The 22,809-nt window shown below is 59.7% G+C and overlaps 3 protein-coding genes across 8 annotated transcripts; 2 read left to right on the top strand and 1 right to left on the bottom strand.

The window, feature by feature from the left end:
• Positions 1-174: 174 nt before the first annotated feature.
• MUC1 (mucin 1, cell surface associated) lies at positions 175-3,938 on the top strand. The gene is made up of 6 exons (XM_081112236.1): positions 175-1,715; positions 1,810-1,865; positions 2,001-2,134; positions 2,305-2,426; positions 2,511-2,657; positions 3,583-3,938. The coding sequence occupies exons 1-6, from the start codon at positions 192-194 to the stop codon at positions 3,649-3,651; spliced, it is 2,052 nt and encodes a 683-aa protein (XP_080968362.1). The 5' UTR covers positions 175-191; the 3' UTR covers positions 3,652-3,938.
• Positions 3,939-4,805: 867 nt separating this feature from the next.
• Positions 4,806-14,272, bottom strand: TRIM46 (tripartite motif containing 46; the record flags this gene model as incomplete). 6 transcript variants are annotated; one of them, XM_081112227.1, is made up of 10 exons in its annotated part: positions 4,806-5,968; positions 6,964-7,261; positions 8,058-8,360; positions 9,361-9,482; positions 9,766-10,019; positions 10,654-10,749; positions 10,862-11,005; positions 11,904-12,247; positions 12,480-12,741; positions 14,114-14,272. In XM_081112227.1, the coding sequence occupies 10 exons, from the start codon at positions 14,174-14,176 to the stop codon at positions 5,575-5,577; spliced, it is 2,280 nt and encodes a 759-aa protein (XP_080968353.1). In that variant the 3' UTR covers positions 4,806-5,574. The 6 variants fall into 6 exon arrangements, with proteins under 6 accessions (XP_080968353.1, XP_080968356.1, XP_080968354.1 ...); XM_081112230.1 differs by having other exon boundaries at positions 11,904-12,178; positions 14,114-14,248; XM_081112228.1 differs by lacking the exon at positions 14,114-14,272 and adding an exon at positions 13,487-13,525.
• Positions 14,273-15,161: 889 nt separating this feature from the next.
• On the top strand, positions 15,162-19,271 carry KRTCAP2 (keratinocyte associated protein 2). The gene is made up of 5 exons (XM_081112290.1): positions 15,162-15,297; positions 15,629-15,783; positions 15,903-15,966; positions 18,818-18,884; positions 19,120-19,271. Exons 1-5 carry the CDS (start codon positions 15,216-15,218, stop codon positions 19,238-19,240), a joined length of 489 nt encoding a protein of 162 aa, XP_080968416.1. The 5' UTR covers positions 15,162-15,215; the 3' UTR covers positions 19,241-19,271.
• The last annotated feature ends 3,538 nt before the right edge of the window (positions 19,272-22,809 follow it).

The raw sequence follows: 22,809 nt of genomic DNA, 5'->3' as shown, positions 1-22,809 counted from the left end.
GAGCGGAGGGTGTGGGAAGAGAGGGAGGCTGCAGCTGGGAGGGAGGAGGAGGGCTGACTCAAGGGCCTGCTCCCCAGATCCTCCTAGCATGACTTCTCCAAGTGCTAGAGGAAGTATTTCCTCCTGGTTCTGATTTACCCCTGAACCTCATTCTCAATTTTCTTACAGCTCCTCCCATCACTCCCCCACAAATGATTCCTACAACCTCTGGCCACACAAGCCACTCGGGAAATACACAGACTGTGACTGCCCGAAGCAGCACAATGTCCAGGTTCACTGACAGAAGTTCTGTGAGCACAACCAGCAGCTCACTCCCCACTCACAGTCCTGCCTCAAGTGTGGTCACCACTGCAGCTCCCGATGCCACCTCTTCCCCGGCCACCAGCTCTGCCTCAAGTGTGATCACCACTCCAGCCCCCGATGCCACCTCTTCCCCGGCCACCAGCTCTGCCTCAAGTGTGGTCACCACTCCAGCCCCCAGTGCCACCTCTTTCCCGGCCACCAGCTCTGCCTCAAGTGTGGTCACCACTGCAGCCCCCGATGCCACCTCTTCCCCGGCCACCAGCTCTGCCTCAAGTGTGGTCACCACTCCAGCCCCCAGTGCCACCTCTTCCCTGGCCACCAGCTCTGCCTCAAGTGTGGTCACCACTCCAGCCCCCGATGCCACCTCTTCCCCGGCCACCAGCTCTGCCTCAAGTGTGGTCACCACTCCAGCCCCCAGTGCCACCTCTTCCCTGGCCACCAACTCTGCCTCAAGTGTGGTCACCACTGCAGCTCCCGATGCCACCTCTTCCCCGGCCACCAGCTCTGCCTCAAGTGTAGTTACCACTGCAGCCCCCGATGCCACATCTTCCCCGGCCACCAGCTCTGCCTCAACCTCGGCCACCACTGCAGTCCCTGATGCCACCTCTTCCCCGGCCACCAGCTCTGCCTCAAGTGTGGTCACCACTCCAGCTCCCGATGCCACCTCTTCCCCGGCCACCAGCTCTGCCTCAAGTGTAGTCACCACTCCAGCTCCCGATGCCACCTCTTCCCCGGCCACCAGCTCTGCCTCAAGCTCGGCCACCACTGCAGTCCCTGACGCCACCTCTTCCCCGGCCACCAGCTCTGCCTCAAGCTCGGCCACCACTGCAGTCCCTGATGCCACCTCTTCCCCGGCCACCAGCTCTGCCTCAACCTCGGCCACCACTGCAGTCCCTGATGCCACCTCTTCCCCGGCCACCAGCTCTGCCTCAAGTGTGGTCACCACTCCAGCTCCCGATGCCACCTCTTCCCCGGCCACCAGCTCTGCCTCAAGCTCGGCCACCACTGCAGTCCCCGGTGCCACCTCTTCCCCGGCCACCAGCTCTGCCTCAAGTGTGGCCACCACTCCAGTCCCTGGTGCCACCTCTTCCCCGGCCACCAGCCCTGCCTCAAGTGTGGCAGCCACTCCAGCGCACAAGGGCACTTCTGCCAAGGCTACCACCACCCCAGTTGGCAAGGGCACTCCATCCTCAGTTCCCAGCCACTCTGACACTCCCACCACCCCTGCCAGCCCCAGAACCAGGACTACAGCCAGGAGCACTAGCGGTAGCACGGTGCCCCTCACCTCTTCCAGTCATAGCTTGTCCTTCTTCTTCCTGTCCTTTCGGATTTTGAACCTCCCATTTAACTCTTCCCTGGAAGATCCCAGCACTGACTATTACCAGGTGCTGCAGAGAAATGTTACCGAATGGGTGAGTAACTGCCTTCCTCCACGGGCTCCTTCGCAGCAGCTTCAGAACTGCTCGAACCCGTGCACCAAACTTAGTACCTACCCTCTCCCCCCAGATTTTGCAGATTTATAAGCAGGAGAATTTTCTGGGCTCCTCTAATGTCAAGTTCAGGTACAGTCTGGGTGTGGGCTCCGTCTGGGTGGGTAACTGTTGTTGTGATTGTGGGGAAGGACTGGTCACTGGTGGTTGGGGGAAGTGCCCAGAAGCTGGGACCTGCACCTGAATTGCTCATTTCCCTGTGAGCAGGCCAGGATCTGTGGTGGCGGAATCAACTCTGGCCTTCCGAGAGGGCACCACCAATGCCAACAAGGTAGCGGCACAGTTTCTTCTGGATGAATCACATGGAAAGAGATACAACTGGGTCATCTCAAGACTTATTGGTGAGGCCACTTTCCTCGCCTCAGGCCAGCGCGAAGCTTCTAGGGCCACTCACTCCCCAGCATCCGGATTCCTGCCGGATTCCTGCTTCTCCACGGGGAGGGGCGGGGGTAGAGGGGGAGGTCCCCTCCTTTGGGAAACTGCCCTGATGACTGACCGCTTTTCCTTTCAGTGGATGATGTGTCATTTCCTTCCTCTTCCCGGCCTGGGTCCGGGGTACCTGGCTGGGGCATTGCCCTGCTGGTGCTGGTCTGTGTCCTGGTTGCGCTGGCCATCATCTATCTCATTGCCCTGGTAAGTGCTCAGTCTTCAGCTCTACCCAGAGTCCCCCAGCTAGAAGGAACTCCGTGGCTCCCCCTAACCTCCCGTCTCCCCCAGGCGGTGTGTCAGTGCCGCCGGAAGAGCTGTGGGCAGTTGGACCTCTTCCCACCCCGAGATGCCTACCATCCTATGAGCGAGTACCCCACCTACCACACCCACGGGCGCTATGTGCCTCCTGGTACCAAACGTAGCCCTTATGAGGAGGTGAGGACGGGCCCCAGGTGGAGGGAGAAGAGGCTTTGCCTGGGGAGGGGGCCGGCAGGGGTACTTGCAAAATCCAAAGAACTTAGAAAAGGTGAGGAGTGACATGAAGCAAGCAGTGGAGCGCCTGGCAAAGAGGTGGGTGGTCAGGAGAGTTCTAGGGGAAAGGCCTGGGGAGACCATGGAAGAAAGGGGACCTCATGAGGGAGTGTCCCCACTACCAGGAGAGCATTTGCTGGTCAGCCGGACTGGGGCCCTGCTGTGGCTGGGATGCCCAGAGGTGAAATAGGTGGGCACCCGTCACACAGGACTGACAAGGAGTGAGCGCCTGTCCCCCCACTCTTCTCCTAAGAATGGAGGGTAGGTTGGGGAATGTTGGGGGGGTCTCCGATTCTAAGGCTGAAGTCTCACCAAGCCAGGTGAGCCTGGGTGGGGTTCTTGGGAGTCTCGGGGAAGCAAGGACCCTCCTCCTCCTTCCCTCCCCTGGCCTTCTCTGCAGGACTAGTAAATAATTACTTGATCACCTGGGGCTGGAACTCCAGGTGGGGGAGGGGACTTTTCTTTCCTTGACCCCATTTCCCCACTCCTGGGACTTCCTTCTCCCTGTTTCACACAGATGAGCACACACGCCTTCGTGGGCTGGAAGAGCCTAGAATGGAGGGAGACGGGCAGGAGGGGACCTCGAGGGGGCTGATGAGAACCAAGGGGAGGGAGTGCAGGGGAGCAGAGGGAGGAGGAAAGGCCCTGTTTACAGTCACCTGGCTGCTGGTGGTGCCTGGCAGGTGCTCTCTCCAAATTAACCCTTCGAGAGCTAGTCAGGCTCCCAGACCACTACCCCAGCCTGGGTGCCATCCAGGGGCCCTGAGGTGGCGGCTTCTCCCAGGGAAGCTTCTGCCCGTCAGCCTGGACCCCTTCCCCCCTCACCTAGGTTTCTGCAGGCAATGGTGGCAGCAGCCTCTCCTACACGAACCCAGCAGCCACTTCTGCCAACTTGTAGGGGCACGTTGCCCGCTGAGCATCCGGCCAGTAGCCTCTGTCATGGTCTTGGTCTTCACCACCAGTGCCCCCTCCCCCTTTTTCTGGACTGGTGAGCTGGGAGTTCCGGTGGGCTTGCTCACAGCCTCCTGCGCGTCTCTAACCCATCTCAGCCCTGGGGGAAGCCCATCCTGGCTCCTGGGGATGTGCCTGGGGCAGTGGCTCCAGGACGGGCCCGGAAAGCCCCCAAGTCGGAGTGGGAACTTGTACATGGCTGAATAAAACATGGGCCTCCTCCGCTCTGGCTCTAACTTCTGATCTGTCATCTGTGACCCTCAGACAGGAGGGGAGATCAGGATGTATGTGTGTGGGGGTCTGGAGGGGACTTTGGGGGAGGAGGCAGGGAGGAAAGAAGGCCAGGAGCAGAGTTCATTTGGGCAGCGGGGGGTGTGGAGAGATGACGTTGGGTCAGGAGTGGCTGGTGGAAGAATTTGAGTCACCTCTCCCCCATCGCTGGCGGCACAAGAGGATGGCGGCACAAGAGGAAGGAGGAAACGAAACCTAAGTTAGGTTTCTGGCCTGGGCCTGCTCGGCCTGCGCACCCATGGCTCGCCCCTGGTTTCACCCTGGCTGGGGGCTGGCCGGCCCGCACCCTCTTCTCCCCTTGGCACGATGCCCTCAGGCGGTTCTATTCTGAGCTGCTCGGGTGTGAAGTAAGTCCTCAGGCAGCGATAACAGCCACAGAGTCAACACGGGATAGCAGCCCCAGAGTCAACACGGCCTGATAAGTGTTAGATCCGGGGCTGGAGCCAAGCCCAGTCCCCTCCCTGGCCACGGGCCCCCCCATCCGCCCGCTGGCTCTGGGGTCTGCTCCCCGCACCCTGGGAATGGGGAAGTGGTTCCGGTTCCCTGCCCCTTTGAGCTCAACCACATTCCCTCAGGGTGTGGGAGCTGGTGTCCCAGCCTCATCAGGGGACACAGGAGGTCACCGGAGCCATGCGCCCCCTGGCGGCCATGGTGGGCTCAGGCCTGGGCCGGGCACCTGTGTGGGCAGGAGGCTTGGGAGCCCCTGGCTGGGGGACCTCCTCGCCTTAGGGCCATACCCATCAGGCAGCCCTGCTGAGCGACAGCTGAGCACCGGATCCCTCCGGCAGCCACACCCAGCACAGAAGCTAAGAGGAATGGTCGGGCTCAGGGAAGGCGGAGATGTGCCCGGCATCACAGTTTATTGTGTATAAACCATGAAAATGACAGCTGTTGCTTGGCACAGGCCTCGCAGTCCCTACCACAGGGGGGCAGCAGTGGGCCCCAGGTCTTGCCTGGCCCAACCCAATGGGGACATCCAACCTGCGTGTGGCCCCAAAGGGAGCCCCGGCACATCTGCGTGGGTGCGGGTGCGGGACAAGGGAAGCATGCAAGAGGGAGAGGGGCGTACGGGCATGCGGCTGCAGGGCACGGGGACCCACACACACACAGGAGAGGGTCCTCTGCCCCTCCCCAGGAATGCCTAGGCAGTGTCGGCAAAGAGCCTGCCCACGCTAAGGCCATCGGTCAGCATCGGTGGGCAGGCAGCTCGGCAGGGCAGAGGGCAGAGCGGGGGTCATGCCCGGTGTTCCGGGAGCTCCCTGCCCATTGGCCTGAGTGCTGGGGAGAACGGGCCGGGGTGGGGGCTGGCCTCTCCCATGACGTGGTGGGATGCCACGGGCAGAGGATGGAGCAGGAACTTGGTGGGGTGGGGTCTGGATGAACAGGCAGTGGAGAAGTGGCAGTCAGCCAGAGAGGGGAGCGGAGGAGTGTCCCTTGGTCAAGAGAAGGCCCTGGGGAGACACAGACACGGGGGAAGGATCGGACCACCTGGTAGGAAGAGGCTGAGGGAAAAGCTGCCGGAGGGATCACCCGGCTCCAGGAAGCTCAGAGGGCCAGGGCCTCGGGAGGCCGGAGGCCGTCAGTCCAGCTTGGCGAAGCCCCCGATGGTGACCTTCCTCTCGGGCTTGCTGCCCACGGGCTCCTGCAGCTGCACAGCACCCCCCCCAATGAAGCAGAAGGCGGGGCACACGGGCCCCGAGCAGTCCAGGGGGCACTCCAGGAGCCCCCGGAAGGACACCGCGTCCAGGAAGGAAACCCGGCCCTGCTCGTAGTCCAGGCAGATGCCCAGGCGGGGGGGCAGGGGCACGGTGCAGCCGGCGGCCGGGCCGTCCCTGCCCGTCAGCCCTGCGCTGGCGCTGGCCCCGGCGCCCAGCAGGATCTTGCCCATGCCGATGGTGAGGAAAGCGAAGGGCGGCGACGCCTCCACCGTGGCATCCTCGGCCCCGCTGTCGTGCCCGCTGTCCGGGTCGTACCTGCAGGAGAGGGCACTGGGTAGCAGGGTATTGGGGTGCAGGAAGGGGGTGGGGGATGGGTCCCAGAGGGCTGAGGCGTGGGAAGTGCGGAACGCTGGTTGAAAGGGTGGATTTGGGATATGGAGGAGAAACCATGTCGAAGAGACGGGGTAGAATGTAGGGTCGGGGTGTGGTTTGGCAGGCAAGGGCACTGACAGGAAGTCACGCTGGCACGAGAGGCATCGGCAAAGGACAGGCAAGGTGCCGATACCGCGCCCTGCAGACGTGCAGCCGTATCAGGAGGAAGGCGTGAGAACTGTGGTTTGGGGACATCCCGCGGGGAGAGGGTTCTGAGGGTTGGAGAAGCTGGGAGAGGGAGGAGTTTGTGACCAAGTCCTGGCGAAGGAGGCGCAGGGAAAGGATGTGGGAAGGTTAGGTGTTGGGAGAGATGAGGGTAGACTGGTGTCCCGGATGAGAGCTCTCAGAAGGATTGGGGTTGGGGGCCGAGCTGCTCTTGGACAGAGAGCTGGGAGGAAGGGCTCAGGCAGGAAGGCATGCGCAGGAGGGTGTTAAGTAGGGTGTTAGGGATGAGAGGGTGTGGAGATGGAGAGTTTAAGGGGAGAATTTTAGGGCGTGATAAGATATGGGTGCAAAGGTATGGGAGAGAAGGCGTTTGTGGGGAGAGGAGGTTGGAAATGGGATATCGGGGAATGGCGTGGAGGCGTGGAGAGACGGTCTATCTTGAGTGACAGATGGAAGGAAGTGGAGGTGGTTCCCTCTTCTTTCCTCTCCTTCCTCAGCCACACACTCCAAAACCCGGTCCTCAGAGCCCCTCCCCTGACCCCTCCCTCACTTCCCCTGGCCACAGGCCCCGTCTGGGCTTCCATGACTTTACTGCTTCCTCCTCAGTCTCCCCCAGCTCCACCCCAGCAAGTCTGTGCTCCTCTTGCCACCCCATCCTGCCCCCAGCTCCCCACCCCGGGTCCCCCACCCCCTCCCTGCCAGAGCGGCCTGACCTGGGGCTGATCACATCGGCGGCGCCCTGGAAGCTCTCCTGCAGCTTGCTCTCCAGCCCGACGCCCACCTTGACCAGGTAGGAGGCTGGGTCGACGGCGCAGGCCCAGTAGCTGCGGCCCTGAGTCACGGCCACGTCGCCCAGGACCACGTCCACACTCAGGTGGCAGCCAGTGAGCAGCCGCTCGGCGGCCAGGAGCAGGGGCAGCCCGGGCACGCTGCGCACCGCCCGCTGGTCCTTGCTGATGGCCAGCCTCTCCCGGCTGGCGCCCCAGCGGCCGTCGAGGAAGAAGTGAAGGACTGGAGTGGGGGGAGGTTGAGACAAAAGGAAGGACCTCAGGGACAAACTGGGGACTGAGGCGTGAGGACAGGACACTGGGAGGTTTCAGAACATGGAACGCGCTGCCCAGGGCGTTGGGAACAGGGCCCGGGGAACTGGAACAAGGGGCACAGGGAAGCAAGAAGTGGAGATTCCAAGTGGGCATGGGACCCCCGAGGAGTCGCGTGATGACTCGTCGACACGGAAACCGGTCCCCAGACCAGCTGACTCACAGGGCTTCCTCTCACCCCTTCCCCCGGCTGTTCCGTTCCATGTGGCGACATCCCCACATCTGCCTGCACCTCCCAGCCCACACTCTGGTGCTCACATCTGGTGCTGACATCCAACCCCTCCCTCGTCCGCCCCTGGGTGGCAGGGGTGACAATGCCTGTGTCCCAGGGTCCACACTATGTTCTGGACAGTCATTTTACCGTCATTTATTGAGCCCTTACTTGAGGTGGAAACTCTGTTAAGACTTTACATGAATCAATTCAGTTAATTCTCACAACAGCCCTCTGAGGTGAGTATTGTACATACCCCTACAGAAGAGGAACTTGAAGTTCTGAGAGGCTGAAAAACTTGCCCAAAGCCATGCAGGTGGCAAGAGGCAGAGCTGGGATTTGAACCCAGCAAACCTAGCTCCAGAGTGAGTGAGTGTGACCCCCGGCATCATCCCGTCTCTCCAGCGCTCACCCGGCCCCACCGGTCAGTGCCTGGGCCCCAGCATGCCCTGTGCCCTGTCTGTGCCACCCCGTGCCCACCCCTCGGCCCACTCACCGGGCGCTGGGGGTGTGTGCAGGTGCACGTCCTCACTGTACTCTCCATAGCCAGCCTTGTTGCAGCCGCGGACACGCAGCACGTACACGGAGCCGGTGTCGGGGTTCTCCAGCAGGGCACTGGTGCCCCTCACCTCCTCCCGCCGCTGCCAGTGGGCGGGGCCCGGCTGGGCAGGCACGTCTGTGCGCCGGAACTCAATGGTGTAGTGCCAGGCAGGCGGCGAGTGCGGGGGCAGCCGCCAGCACAGGAAGATCTGGTCGTAGGCGAAGGTGCGCTGCGTGTCGATGACCGGAGCCTCGGGCACTGTTGGGAGAGACAGTCGGGTCAGTCGGGGGCTGGCCGCTGGCCGGGCATGGAGGGAGGCAGGAAGAGGGAAAGCAGCGGGAGCCGGGGGGTGAGTGTGGGTGAGAGGGACCCGGGGAGAGACCCGGCTGGGCCCTGGGCAGGGATGGGCAGGCAGAGCCCAAGGGAGGAGAGAGGCAGGTGCGCGCTGGGCAGGCAGGAGGCCTGGGTGCTGGTCTTGTCTGCGCCCTGGCCTTGGCCAGTTACCTCCCCCTCCTGGGCCTGTTTCCTCCCTGTCAACTGAGGGCCTCAGGCCCGAGGGAGACCCTTCCTTCCATGACCCTTTTCTTCTAGGAATAAAGAGCAGCCCCAGGGAAAGGCCACTGGGACCCAGGCAAGAGGGCACTGAACGGAAGGAGGGGACAGAGCGGGAGGGAGGGGGTAAGGGTCAGCAAGACAGAAGGGGGGACAACAGAGGGCGAGCAAAAGCTTGATGGCAGGAGACAAAGGCCAAGGAAAAGAGGAGAAAAGTCCGAGGACGAGGGTCCTAAGGACAAAGGGCAAGGGCTGGACAAACACCTAAGGAAGGCGGGAGACAGGCCACTGGGCTGGGGAGGGCCGGGGAGGACTGGACAAACACCTAAGGAAGGCGGGAGACAGGCCACTGGGCTGGGGAGGACGGGGAGGACTGGGGAGGGCGAGAGTCTGGTGAAGGCAGGACAGGGAGGCAGCAAAGAGTGGTGGCCAAGCTGCAGGGGCTGGGGGTGGAGCAGGGGCCCGGGCGCTGACTTGCCTGGGGTGCTCCGGAGCAGAGTCCGCCGTGGCCACAGCCTACAAACAAAGAGAGGGAGAAGCAGCGCTGAGCGCGGGCCGGTGTGGCCGGTGGGCTGGGTGGGCGGGGTGGCTGGCCAGGCCGGGCAGTAGGCTGGGAGGTCCCCGGTGGGCACTGCCCCCCGGGCCCGCTGCTGGGGGAGGAGGGAGGAAGGCTCTAATAGGACCTGGGGCCTGGCCGTCTCCTTACCTCGAAGGAAGTTCAGCTCTGTCAGCAGCTTCATCTCTCGCCCCACGTCCAGCTGGCAATGGCGGAAGGAGGAGTTGGCAGCTGGCCGGAACATCTGGAGGGCCTCTGTCGCCCGAGCGATCCTGGGATGGGGGCACCCAAGGGTCAGGCACTGCCATCTGGGCCGCCACCCTCCTCCTTGATTCTGCCTGCCTGCCCCTGAGCCCTGGCATCAGCATGGGTCTCTTCCTCGTCCCCTCACGCAAGCTGGGGATTGGTTTGGCCTGGTGGGAAAATCCTCAGGCCCAGCTCTCCATCGGCCGGGACTAGAGACACTGTCTTGGACACGACTACACCATGATGCCCCTGCACACACACCCCTCTCTCCCCCCGGAGCCCGTGTCCCTGAGCTGTGCCCTGAAGTACCTGTTATGTAACTGCTTGGCTGCTTGCACAAAGCAAGGCTGGTCCGTTTCCTTAAGGACCTCCTGGGCGTAGCCCACCAGGCCTGAGCCATCTAGGAGGCTCCGGTGCTCTTGGAGCTGGGCGCCGAGGCGGGCCAGCCGCTCCTGCTGGCATTCCTCTACGGCCTGAAGCAGCGACGCCCTCTTCTCCTCCAGCACAGCGCCCAGACCCCGCACCAGCTGCGACACCTCCTCCTTGGCCTGCTGACCACTCACCTGCCCAGAGAGCAACACTCACTATCTTCTCGCAGGTAGTGCCCGTGCCAGCCTCTCGGGGCCCCACACCATGGCTAGGATCACAAAGAATCTGGGGAAATGCCACCCCCCCATTTCAACAGGGCCAGGCCTATGGGTCCAAAGGCACCGCATACCCACATGGCCTCAGCTCCTGGCCGTTTGTGCTAACCTTTCTGGTGCCCACACCATGATCCCTAAGGACGCCCCCAAACAAAAGAGATCACCACTGGGACTGTACCAACATCAGTGGCGTCTGTGCCACCCTCATTGCCCACGCCCGCGCCAGCTGACGTATGCAATCTGGGATCGGAGCCATCGCCTTACCCTAGCTCCAGGATATGTGCCATCCTCAGCAGGTTTCCGAGCCTGAGGGCATCTGAACTACTTTCCTGGGACTTTTCAAGCTCCCCCTGTCCTGTCCCCACTGTAGCTCCAGGTATAGCCTGCCCTAGGGCACTGATGTTCCTGCTAGCCTGGTTTAGTCAGAACCTGGACATTCATGGACCCCCACTTCCTGAGCTTGCAGCCAGGTGATGGGGCCCCGCCTCCCCACACCCTCTTGCTGTGTCCAGGCCCAGGTAGGGCCAAGGGCCACCTCTATGCCCTCCCTCACCTCAGTGTGCCTCAAGGTCTCCTCCAGCTCACAGATCTGGGTCTGGACTGTGTCCTGGTTCCCTAGGATGTATGTCAGGCTCTTTGTCAGTTTGTCCTAAGAGGGGAGAAAGCGGTGGGGATCACACTGGCTCGGCAGAAGCTGGCAGTAAGAGGAGGTGTGAGAGGATGCGAGGCTGGGAGGCAGCCCGGAGTGGGGGTTAGCTCACCTTGAGGGCCTGGTAGGCGCTGAGCACCGGGGTGATCTTGTGCCCGCTGTGGGTGCGCCTGACTCGGCAGAGCTGGCATACCAGACGCTGGCATGTCTTGCAGTAGTGGGTCACCTCTTCCTTATGGTCTGGGCACATGAGGCCCTGGGGACAGAAAGGACAATGGCATAGTCAGCCAACGGTTGGCGTCAGGGTGTGACCTACTACGGGAGCAGTTAGGTGCCCTCCCTCCATTGGCCGGATGGGGGTGAAGAGGAGCTCAGCGGGCGGCGCTCCACAGTGCCACCTGGTGGTACATACTAGCATCAAAAAGAGCCTTTCCTGCAGCCGCCAGGCACCAGCATCCTCCTCCCTTCATCTACCTCGGGAGAGGCGTGGTAATAACAACTTAAAGATGACGAGTAATCTTAGCCTTGTGGTCACTAATTAACCGTGTCCACCTTGTTCTCTGCCATCTCCCAATGCCTGGAATAGGGCGGGCACTTAGATGCTTGATACATATTTGCTCAGTGAATAAATGCATACAGACCTTCAGTGTACAGATAGCTTTCACAAACAATATCTCATGTGATCCTCTGAACGGCCCTGCGAGTGTGGATATTGCAGGACATACATCAGCCTCCTTCAGCAGATAGGATGAAGGCTCCGTGTTCGAGGATCTGTCCAGCGCCTTTTTTTTCCTGCTTTCCACTTGTTTTATTTTTTTAAATTTTATTTTATTGCTTAAAGTACTACAAAGAGTATTACATATGTCTCCTTCCCCGCCCCCCCCCCCCTGCCCTGACATTCCCCTGGCCTCCCCTACCCCCAGTGTCTTGTGCCCATTGGTTATGCTTATATGCATGCATACAAGTCCTTTCGTTGATCTCTGAAACCCCCCCCCCCCAACCCTCCAGCGCCTTTTTTGTTGTTGTTACAGAGAAAGGAGCTTGGCAACGGCAAACCCCTGCCCACCTCCTTTTGGAGGCTCACAAGGCCAGGCACCCCACCTGTCCACTTCTACCAGGGCCCTCCCTTCCCAGGCTCTGCAAGGGCCGCTCACCTTGGGGCGGAAGGAGAGGGTGGGCAGGGTGGGCTCATGCTGGGCCTTCTGGGTGCCCCAGGGGTGGAAGAGCTTGAAGCACTCGTTGCAGAAGGTGGCACGGCACTCGGTGCAGCCCTTGGTGGCCTCCAGTGGTGGGGGCTTGCACAGCTGGCACAGGATGGAGCCACCCACACTCACACTCTGCCGGTACCGCTCCACCACGCGCTCCAGGGTCAGGTTCCGGAACAGGCCTGCCAGGCCCCGCTCCCCCAGCTCCACATCGCCCTGGCAGGCTGGGCACGGGAACATGATCACCTGGGGGTGCAAAGCACCTCGCTTCCGCCCGGGGTACGTCCCAAAGCCTATGGATGGGCCGGGGAAGTAGGACGTCAAAATTACAGCTGGCTGGAGGTGGGGGAAGTCTGTTCCACTAAAACATTAATTTTTTATTGTGTCATGGCTCAGCTGAGCCTGACTGAGAAAAAGCTCCACCCCCTGAAAGACAGACAGATGCCCCTTACCAAGGATGACCCCTCCCATCTTCCTGATGGACATCCCAGCATCCTCACCCCGACCCCACAGGCTCCAGCCCACCTGACTTCAGCAGCCGGTCCAAGCGTTCTGGCTTAGGGAGAGTTCTGCGGGACAGGCGGGGGCTGCGGGTGGAAGGGGTGGAGGCAGGAGACGTGGGCTCGGAGCTGGGGTCCCCACCGTGGCCTACATAGCCCTGCTGGCCCAGCACCTCGCGGGCACAGGCCTGGCACACGTTGTGGGTACAGGGCAGCACCAGCGGCTGCTTGTACATCTCCTGGCACACGGGGCACAGCAGTTCCTTCTCCATGTTCTTCATGCTCGTCTGTGGAGGGACCAGGAGGTTAGGTCAGAGCTTGGATGCGGGCTATCTTGACAGGCCCCAAGGGGTCTCAGGCAGGGGCAAGACCAGCTACGTCTGGCTTTCCCCCAGAACCAGCCCAGGCCTGGCCCACAGACCTTCCCAGCCCTGTCTCTTGCCTCTATTTCTCGGAGGCAGAGCTAAAGGCCTACGCAGGAGGAGGGATGCTTGGAGATCGTACCTCCGCCAGCGCCAAGCTCCGCCCCCTCCACTCCCCCGGCCCAGCCAGATCTGCAGCCCCTGCACCTGGCCATGCCCCCTGCTCCCCGCCCCCATCTCTGCTCCTCGGCTCCCGCCCCCGGCACGTCTCTCAAGGACACCACACCTAGGGGACCCCTGCCCCCTTCTCTGGCACACCCCACGCCCCCTCCCACGCGTGACTCCTCCCTATAGGCAGGCGCAGCTCTCTCTCCATCCTCCTGCTCACCACGGCCGTGTTCCTGCTGCGGCTCTGGCCTGCGGCCTCCCCAGCCTCCATCCGCCATCCTCACTTCCCCAGGCATCTCCTCCGGCCCCCCGATACTCACCATTCTCCTTTGCCCCCCACCATCCGGACCTCCCGCTCCTTCCCCCAACGCTACTGGGCTACCCGCAAACCCCTCCCCGAGCGAGGGAGAAGCAGCCTCCCTCCTCGCCCCCTCCCCACCGGAAGTACCCCTCCCTTTCTTCGTGGCGGGGGTCCTCGCTATGCCCCACCCCCTCACCTCACCTTGGTCCCCCTCTTCGCAGCCATCCCGGTCAGGGGCGCAGCTGACACAAAGGAGGGAGGGACGTGGAGGGAGGGGGGAGGAAGTGATGGTGGGGGGAGCAAGGTTGGCACCGCCCCTGGGAGAGCCGGGCATGAGTTGCCATGACAACCGCAGGAGGCTGGGAGGCAGCCCGGAGTGGGGGTGCGGTGGGGTGGGGTCTCGTGGAGCTGTCCAAATTGGGAGCTACACCCTGGGGTAGCTCCTTCGTCGCCCCTACCTGCCCTCAGATTTCTTGGAAATTTTCCAAGCTCACACTCGCCCCGTCCTCACAGCGCAGCCCCACCGCCCTGCAGCCCAGCCCCGGTGCACGGGGGCCGCTCCCCCAGCCCACCCGCTGCGTCCCGGCAGCTCCCGGTTCCTCACGCCCCAGCAGATGGACACCCTCCCGGCACCCGCCTCTGGGCGGCCCCGGAGGACCATCTCATCCCTGCATCCCGACCCTCCCAGTCCCTTCTGCATCTCCAGCCCTCTCCCCCCCACCCTGCCTCCCAGCCTCTGGCCGGATCCCCACCTGTTCGAGGAGGTCCCGGCCGGTCCCGAACCCCTGCACTCGCCCTCCCCTCCCCCTCGGCCCCACCTTAACTCACACTGATGCGGACCAGTGCGTCCATGATGGAAGTGAAGGTCTGCATGTCCTCGCCCTCGGCCATGGTCCTCCCTGGCCCGTCTGCCCCCGGGTGCCCGATCCCGGCAGCGGCTGAGAACCCGGGGCTCAAAGCAGGAGCCCGGTGGGGGTGTGGGGAGGGGAGGGGGTAAAATACCACTGCGCATGCTCCAGGGACGAGCCTCAACCAGCGCCAGTCGGGGTGGGAGGTGGGAAATAGTTTTCCCCACGTGGTTCTCAGAAGGCGGTGGTGGGGTAGCATGGGTTGGTGTTTGAAGAGAGAACCATTTCTTAGGTTCGCATCCTCCATTGGCTCCTAATCACGCTCATATCAAGCGGAAGGATCGGTTTAGAGAAAGCTGGGCTCCAGGCTGGCAGGACGAGATTTTGGTTTGGCCGAGAGTCTATGGGAGGTGGCGGAAGGTGGTTGGACTTGGGTGGTGGGCACACAGTGCAATGCGCAGATTTTGTATCATAGAAATGCACACTCTCGCCCCGGCCGGTGTGGCACAGCGGGTTGAGCGTCCTCCCTCGCACCCAAGGGCCCCTGGTTCCGTTCCCGGTCAGTGCACGCACCCAGGTTGGAGATTCGATTCTCAGTCGGGTGCATGCGGCAGGCAACCAATCTCTCTCCCTCTCCCTCTCCCTTCCTCTATCTTTCTTTTAAAAAAATCAATGAAAACATATTTTTTAAATGAGAAAAAAAAGAAATGTCCACTTGAAACCCATATGATCATATTAACCCATGTAACCCCAATACATTTGTAAAAAAGAGTCTACAGAGATGTCGAGGGAATGATCATGGAGGAGGGAGGTTGGAGGAACAGGCATTAGAGGTGACATCAATGGCAAAGAAGACAGAGGTGGACAGGTGATGGCCATAGTCACAGTGACAAAGAGTTAAGTGCAGCTGGCGTTAGAGGCAGCAGTTGCCCGGGTGGCGGGTGAGGGCGGGGGGCTAGGGCGGTGGCCAGATGCGCTTTGACGCAATATTTCCTCCCCGCCGGGAGAGGGCGCCACGTAAGGCGCCGAGAGGGAGCAGGAGGAGGACTTGGGGAAAGCTAGCTCGCGCCGGGAGCTGACGCATGCGCACAGGCCACAGCGCCCGTTCATCTCCCGTCTTTCTGGGCCAGGGGCATCTGTTGGACCCAGCGGAGGGCGTGATGGGTAATTGGGGCGGCGGGATACCCCGGACAAACCAGTTGGGGTCGCAGTTGGGGTCGACCCGCTTTCCTGGTCCTCTCCCCGCAGAGCTGACGTGTCCTGGGTTCCAGGGGGCGGGCCAGTTTGCACGGGACCGGAGGGTGCCGGGCGTCCGGGGCTGAGACTTTTCTGGGGGTCGTGGTGCAGTGTGGGGAGTCGGGGAGCATGGCTGCCAGCCCGGGAGTGCGTGCAGGTGTCGGGCCCTCGAACCCTGGGACCTGCCTGCCACGTCGGCCTGCGGCTCCTGGAGGGGGGGCCGGGCCCGACTCCCCGTCTCTTCTCTCCTGCCCCGCAGCGGTGGGGACGGGCACGTCGCTGGCGCTGTCCTCCCTCCTGTCCCTGCTGCTCTTCGCCGGGATGCAGATGTACAGCCGCCAGCTGGCCTCCACCGAGTGGCTCACCATCCAGGGGGGCCTGCTCGGCTCCGGCCTGTTCGTCTTCTCGCTCACTGTATCCTCCTGCGGGGCAGCGGGGTTCGGGGGTAGGAGGGGGGCGCGCGGGCCACGCAGGCTTGTGCCCACCCCATGTCTCACACAGCTCTGCCCCGCTCCTTAATTCCCGCAACCCAGGCCTTTAATAACCTGGAGAATCTGGTCTTTGGCAAAGGATTCCAAGCAAAGATCTTCCCGGAGAGTAAGTAAAAATTGGGGGTTGAGGATTTGAACCCTCTCTTCAATCCCCCACCCCCACCCCCCTCCCCCCACCTGAGTTTCCAGGCACTTAGAAGGTAATGGTTGTTCAGGAGAAGGAAGTAGGTGGATAAGGCTGTGGGGACAGATCACACCTTTGGATCCAGCACTTTAGCTCCTGGGATTGGAGCTGGGAAAGAAGGCCTCTGAAAGCAAGAAACTCGGTTGCCTTATGGCTGGTTCCCCGGGAATGTTTGAGGGGCGCAGGCACGTGTGCACCCGTTTTGCATCCATCCATGTACTGGGGGTGGGGAGTGGGGGGAGGGGGTGCGTTCTTTGTTCCCACCAGAAGCAGCAGCGAGAAGGACCGAGTTCACGAGGGTCCTGATGTGAAGGTGGCCCGGTGTCAGTGAATTCTATCCGAGATGATTGTGAAGAGCCTAAGTGTTGGACACACCAAGTTTCTATGTGAGCAGGAGTCCTGACCAAATTAGAATAACTTTTAGGTGGCTTCCTGTTTGAAATGACCCTTGTTACTGCTCATGCAATCGAGGTTTGATGTGATGTAGTTATTTATGGAGAATTAAGTTCATAAAGCAAATTAGGTGTCAAAGCCAGATCACACCAAGAATGCCGCATGCTCAGAAATTGCCCACAGAGGCCCTGCCCCTTCCTGTCCCAGCACAGATGCTGGGGCAGCCAAGGCAGTGGGGGCAGGGGCAGGGGTGGGAAGGGGGGTTCCCTTCTCACCACCCCGCCCTGATGCCTTTGCTGGGGCCGGCTGCCAGCTGCTTGTCCTCTGCCCTCACTGCCTCATGAAGCCACTGGTTGGGTTGCTCCTCAGTGGTCCCCGTGGACCTAGTGGTGGAGAAATATGGCTCCTCCCACCTTTCTGCAGGAGAACTTCTTAATGAAAGGAAAACCCCAGATTCATAGTTTGGTGAACTCTTTGAAAAGTATATTAAAGATGAAAAGATTGTGCCAGTTGAGATAACTATTTGTGTGTTTTTTTTTAAAGAACTCCAAGTTGCCTGGCCAGTGTGGCTCAGCATGGAGGTTCGATTCCCCATCAGGGCACATGCCCAGGTTGCCGGCTTGTTCCCCAGTAGAGGGCGTGCAGGAAGCAGCTGATCAATGATTCTCATCAGTGATGTTTCTATCTCTCCCTCTCTCTTTCTCTCTGAAATTAATTTAAAAAAAATAAAAAAAGAACTCCAACTTTAAAAATATATATATATGTTTTTATTGATTTCAGAGAGAGGAAGGGAGAGGGAGAGATAGAAGCAATGATGAGAGAGAATTATCCATGGGCTTCCCCCTACGTGACCCCCACTGTGCTGGAACTGTGACCTCCTGGTTTATGGATGGATGCTCAACCACTGAGCCACACCTGCCCAGGTTAACCATCAGCTTTTTTTTTTTTTTTTAATATATTTTATTGATTTTTTACAGAGAGGAAGAGGGAGAGATAGAGAGTCAGAAACATCAGTGAGAGAGAAACATTGATCAGCTGCCTCCTGCACAGCCCCCACTGGGGATGTGCTCACAACCAAGGTACATGCTCTTGACCGGAATCGAACCTGGGACGTTTTAGTCTGTAGGCCGATGCTCTATCCACTGAGCCAAACCGGTTAGGGCTATCAGCTTTTTAACGAGGGAGTGGATCAGACAATGCCTGCCCATGCTCAGAAGAATAAATCCTTGATTGATGGGTTTCCAAGAAATCAAGACAACCTTCAAAGTTGGAACAAGACCATAGATGGGAAGGCAGATTTGTTTTATTTAAAGTTTAAATTTATTTATTGATTTTAGAGAGAGAGGGAAGGAGAGAGAGAAACATTGACTTGTTGTTCCACTTATGCATTCATTGGTTGGTCCTAGTATGTGCCCTGACGCCTTCGCAAACCTGGAGGATGCTCTTACCAGCTGAGCTGCCCGCCAGGGATAAGCAGATTTCTTTAAGGAGATTTAAAAACCACTGTACTTGGGTCAGAAAAGTCATATATCTTATAAGTGTTTTTGAAAAGTTGACAGCAATGCGATCTCGTGTGAAGCCCTCCTCTGGGTCTTGCTCTCCACCGAGCCCTGTTGCCAGCGAGAGCTCCTTCCGTCCAGCAGCCCCAGGGCTCTCCCTGTTAGATGTTGTTCCATGTGAATTGTCCTCATTTACTGGAAAGAAACCTTGTTGTGGGGCAGGGTTCTTGCCCCTCTTTTCCCACCGGGCAGGTGGGGTTTGCCCTTGCTTTCTGCCCCCCTCCCCCACTTTCTCTCCAGTCCTTCTCTAGCCCCTGAGCCTGCCCTGCCCTCATGGGGGTGTGTATCCAAACACTCTGCCCCATCCCATGTCCAGGGAGTGAGGCCCTCAGCGTCCACCACTGGCCAGTTTAATGAATCGATCCCCATTGGCTGGCTTCTGTTGAGAGGCCTTGACCCTCTTCCCAGAGAGGGAGCGAGCCGTGCCCTTCAGACTCTGTTATCACTGTTGCTTTTCCCTGGAAGGAAGCCAGGATAGGGACGTTGGGTGATAGCTGGGGCAGAGCAGGTGCTGAGCATGCATCTGCCTCCATGTCCTGGGCATCAGTAGGGCCATCTGCATTTTTCTGCTGTCGTCTTGCCACATCCCTCTAAGCAGGTTCCCCAAGATTCGGAAGGCCCCCTCGGGGAATGCATTTACAAGGCAGATTGGCGCCAACCTCAGCCCTCCACCCAGCTATCTCTGGTGTCCTAGTTGCAGGCTGCCTGTACCTGACCTACCAATTAACCCTGGCGTGTACCTAGTATTCGGAATACTAGACATATGAATGCCGGCATTTCCATTCTGACCTCTACCCCCTTGTGCTCTCTTGCCCCCCCAGTTCTCTTCTGCCTCCTGTTGGCTCTTTTTGCATCTGGCCTCATCCATCGAGTCTGTGTCACCACCTGGTAAGTGCCTGCCTGCTGGGTAAGGGGTACAGTATCCTGTCCATCGGGCCTGGACCGCCCTTTGATGGCTCCACCCTTCCCCATATTTCCCTCCCCCTCTCTTCTCCCCTTTCCCCCTCCCCATTTTCTTAAACCTGAGCCTGGATTGTTCTCCTGATGCTGGTGTCTGTCCTGGGAGGCACCAGGCTGGCAGCAGGCCCATTGATGCCGGGACCTTTTTGTCTCCGCCCTGTAGCTTCATCTTCTCCATGGTTGGTCTGTACTACATCAACAAGATCTCCTCCACTCTGTATCAGGCAACCACTCCAGTCCTCATGCCAGCCAAGGTCACTGGCAAGAGCAAAAAGAGAAACTGACCCTGAACACCAATAAAGTTGATTGTTTGTAGCTCTGTGAGTCGTGATAAGCTGCGGCCCTCTTTTGCCAATGCCTACGTGGGTGTACAGAACGTGAGGGCACATGGGTACCTGCTGTTTCAGACCTTAAGGATGGTAAGGCTCATTTTTACCAAATTTTATAGAGTGCCATCAGTGGCCAGGTGCTTTGCCAGGCACTGGAGCGGCATATGCTGTGTTTCATCGTGGAGGAAAAGTGCGCCAATGATCTGCAGTCTTGACCTCTGAGAAAAGGGGTAAAGGCTGCAGTGCAGGGAGGCCTGTCAGAACTGGAATAGCCCTGGCTGGTTTGGCTCAGTGGATAGAGCATGGGCCCGCAGACTGAAGGGTCCTGGGTTCGGTTCTGGTCAAGGGCATGTACCTTGGTTGTAGGTTCCCCGGCCCTGGGCGGGGTGTGTGCAGGAGGGTGTGTGCAATTGATGCGTTTCTCTCCCATCGATCTTAGTCTCTCTCTTCCTTCCACTCTCTCTAAAAATCAACGGAAAAATATCCTCGGGTGAGGATTAACAAAAAACCCTTGTTCCGGTGCCTTCGTTTTTCTTCTCTGTTTAGTAGCCAAGGGATTAGGAACTTCCTAATTTGTAGCCGAGTATGTAAAACAATAGGGACAAGGCCGTCCACCTTGGAACCCCCCACCCCCCATAGAAATGAAAGGTGTGGCTCTTGGGTTCCACGCTGTCTGCGCTGCCGCGAGAACGCCGTGTCCAGAGAGCCTGTCCTTGGGCAGGAGGCGCACTCCCTCGGGTGGAGTGGGTTTAGGGGTGCACAGTGCAGTACTGTGTTCTCTGCGGTACCTGATTGGGTTGGTGAAAGAACCTGCCCTTCCAGGACGTAAAATCCTGTGCATGGGATGTGCATGGGGAGGAAGACCCAGTGAAGATGAAGAAGTGAGTCAGAGAACTGGTCAAGGATTAGAGCCACCCCACCCCCAACCTCCCTCCTCCTCCAGTTAGAGGCCCAGACCCTTTCTCCAGTCCCTGGGCTGAGGGAGTGCTGTGCAGTTTACCCAGAATGCCTGCAGAGGGCGCCGTGAGCTCACGTCTCCCGGAGAGGAGCCACAGTCCGCCCTGGGAGCCCACCCCAGGCCTGGGGAGGGTTGTTGCTGGGCCTCCCGGGGAAGCCAACCTTCATGGAGGACCCGAAAGGCTAGCTCACTCCGGAGGGCTGAAGCCGGGATCAAGTCCTTGCTCCCCCGAGGCTGGAAGCCAAGGCAGAGAGCTCAGTGGAGATGCGAGCCTCCCTGAGGGGATGGCGGCTCGAGGCTGCAGCTTACCTGCTGATGGTTGGGGGTTGCAGTATGGACCCTGCACCTACGAGGTGGCTGGGCTGCGTCTGGGTCTCACTCTGTCAAACACTGATTTTGTCCGGCCCTGGGGTGGGAGCAGTGGGCAGGGGGCCAGGTGCCAGGCCAGGTGAGCATAGACACGGCTGGGAGTATCTGGCCGCCTGAGGGCACCTTGCCTCCCAAGATGAGAGCTTGGGAGGGGCCAGGCTAGGGGAGGGGGGTGGGGCTGGAGAGCAGGTGCCAGGGCACCCGCTGCGTAGGCACCAGGGACAGCAGGTGGCCCAGAAATAATAACCCCTTCCTCGGGGAAGGCATTTACAAGGCAGGTTGGCGCCAACCGCAGCCCTCCACCCAGCCGTCTCTGGTGCCCTAGTTGCAGGCTGCCTGTACCTGACCTACCAATTAACCCTGGCAAGGGTATCCTAGCCACCTATCACCATCATTAAGTAAGGGGGCGGGAGGCCTCCCGGCTTCTGGACTGGCAGGTGAGAAGGGCAAAGGTGCTAACCTCTTGGCCCTGGACTCCCGGGACTCTGCTCCCCCCTGAGGCTGCAGGCCTGGGAGAGAGAGGGGCGGTGGTCCCGCCCCTGGAGGGCAGAGGGAAGCCAGATGTTTCCTCCTGCCTCCTGTTCCCTCACATGTGGCCCCGACACCCGCGCCTGCTCCCGGAAACAGGAGTAAATAATACAGGGTGGGGGGGGGTGAATGGGGAGACTGGCCCAATAGGGCGGCTCCTTGCCACAGGAGGGATACCACCACCAAGAAGGCAGTGTGAATGCGGGACAGGGCAAGCAGGCTCCCAACCCACAGAGGCTGGGCTCCCCTGGGACTGGCACTGGCATGAGGGCACCCCTGGCATGCAGGGCACGCTAGAGGGTCAGGGCCGAGTAGTGGCGCTAAGACTCAGGCCAGCCCTTTCCGGCCCTTATTGTCCGTGGTGAGAACAGGACGCAGTCTCGTTCCCACTGCCCTCCTCCCGTCCCCCCGGCTCTGCTCCCGGGAGGTTGGGAAGGATGTTGGGAAACAAGTGAGCCAGAGACTGTTAGAGACAGAGATGCTGAGAGACACAGAGACACATACAAAGGGGAAAGGCTCCGTCAAAGGCGAGCATTGACGTTCATTGTGAGCCCAGCAGGCCTGGGCACTGTGGGAAGCTGGAGGCCCTGCCCCCGGGGAGCTCCAGGCTGGCCTGCCCTGTGCACAGTCCTTCTTGACTTAGGGTCACCACAGAGCTGCCTCCTAAACAAACAACGGCGCAACCCCTTATGCAGGAGGTTGGTGGCACTTTCATTGCTCCACTTCAGCAGACTGGAAGTTCCTCAGGGGGCAGGGCCAAGGCCCCAAGTACCACCGGACAGCTGACAGCAGACAGCAAGACGCCAAACAGAGGCTGCTCTGTAATGCTGTTCGGCTGAGTTCCTGTAGAGGCAGGGAGAGAGCCCCTCGTTGGCGCTGGAATTAGGCACCCCATCACCTGCTGCAGGCCGCCCTGTGGCCATATGGAGAGCTTTCCCTGCCCCGCCTGGGATGTGGGCGAAGGGGAGGCTGGCACCCTTCCTTCCACCTGTCCTACCTGGGCCCCCAGTTCTCAGCAGCTGCTCCCTGGATACAGGCCCCCAAAGATCCAGAGAGGTCCAGCTCCCTTCAACTACTGAGGCTCCAGATACACTTCATTTTATTTTTAAAATTTTTTATTGATTGACTTTTAGAGAGAGACAGAGATATCAATTCATTGTTCCACTTATTCATGCATTCATTGGTTGTTTCTTGTATGTGACCTGACCGGGGATTGAACCTGCAACCTCTTGGTGCAGGGGACAGAGCTCAACCAGCTGAGCCACGCCAGCCAGGCGACAAATGTTATTTTTCCCTGTGTGATGACAATGACACCTTTAATTGAACATTTACCACTTGTCAGTCAATGTACTTGGTGCTTTACAGATATTCTCAATTTCAATGCTCACATCAATCTTACTGCTCTTCATATTCCATGTGATGGTTAATTTTATGTCTCAACTTGGCTGGGCCATGGTGCCCAGATATTTGGTCAAATATTATTCTGGATGTTTCTGTGAGGATGTTCTTTAGTGAGCAGAGCAAATGGCCCTGCACCATGCGACTGGGCCTTACGGAGTCCATTGAAGGCCTACATTGAACAAAAGCCTGACCTCCCCAGAGCAGGAGGGAATTCTGCAGCAGAAGCCTTTGGACTTGGACCTCAACACTTCTCTCTCTTTCACTTCAT

Source organism: Myotis nattereri (genome assembly GCF_964212035.1).
Source record: "Myotis nattereri genome assembly, chromosome: 18".
NCBI classification, from domain to species: domain Eukaryota; kingdom Metazoa; phylum Chordata; class Mammalia; order Chiroptera; family Vespertilionidae; genus Myotis; species Myotis nattereri.
Note: the sequence above shows the minus strand (reverse complement) of the source record. Positions and strands in the feature narration are given on the sequence as shown.

What these genes read in the sequence shown, in the direction of transcription:
- MUC1 (XM_081112236.1), top strand. Translation starts at nt 192, where the DNA reads ATGATTCCTACAACCTCTGGCCACACAAGCCACTCGGGAAATACACAG. An exon ending in TCCTCTAATGTCAAGTTCAG is followed by an intron (nt 1,866 to 2,000) that starts GTACAGTCTGGG and finishes CCCTGTGAGCAG; the next exon opens with GCCAGGATCTGTGGTGGCGG. An exon ending in GGTCATCTCAAGACTTATTG is followed by an intron (nt 2,135 to 2,304) that starts GTGAGGCCACTT and finishes TTTTCCTTTCAG; the next exon opens with TGGATGATGTGTCATTTCCT.
- KRTCAP2 (XM_081112290.1), top strand. Translation starts at nt 15,216, where the DNA reads ATGCGCACAGGCCACAGCGCCCGTTCATCTCCCGTCTTTCTGGGCCAG. An exon ending in CCCAGCGGAGGGCGTGATGG is followed by an intron (nt 15,298 to 15,628) that starts GTAATTGGGGCG and finishes CCTGCCCCGCAG; the next exon opens with CGGTGGGGACGGGCACGTCG. An exon ending in CGAGTCTGTGTCACCACCTG is followed by an intron (nt 18,885 to 19,119) that starts GTAAGTGCCTGC and finishes TCCGCCCTGTAG; the next exon opens with CTTCATCTTCTCCATGGTTG.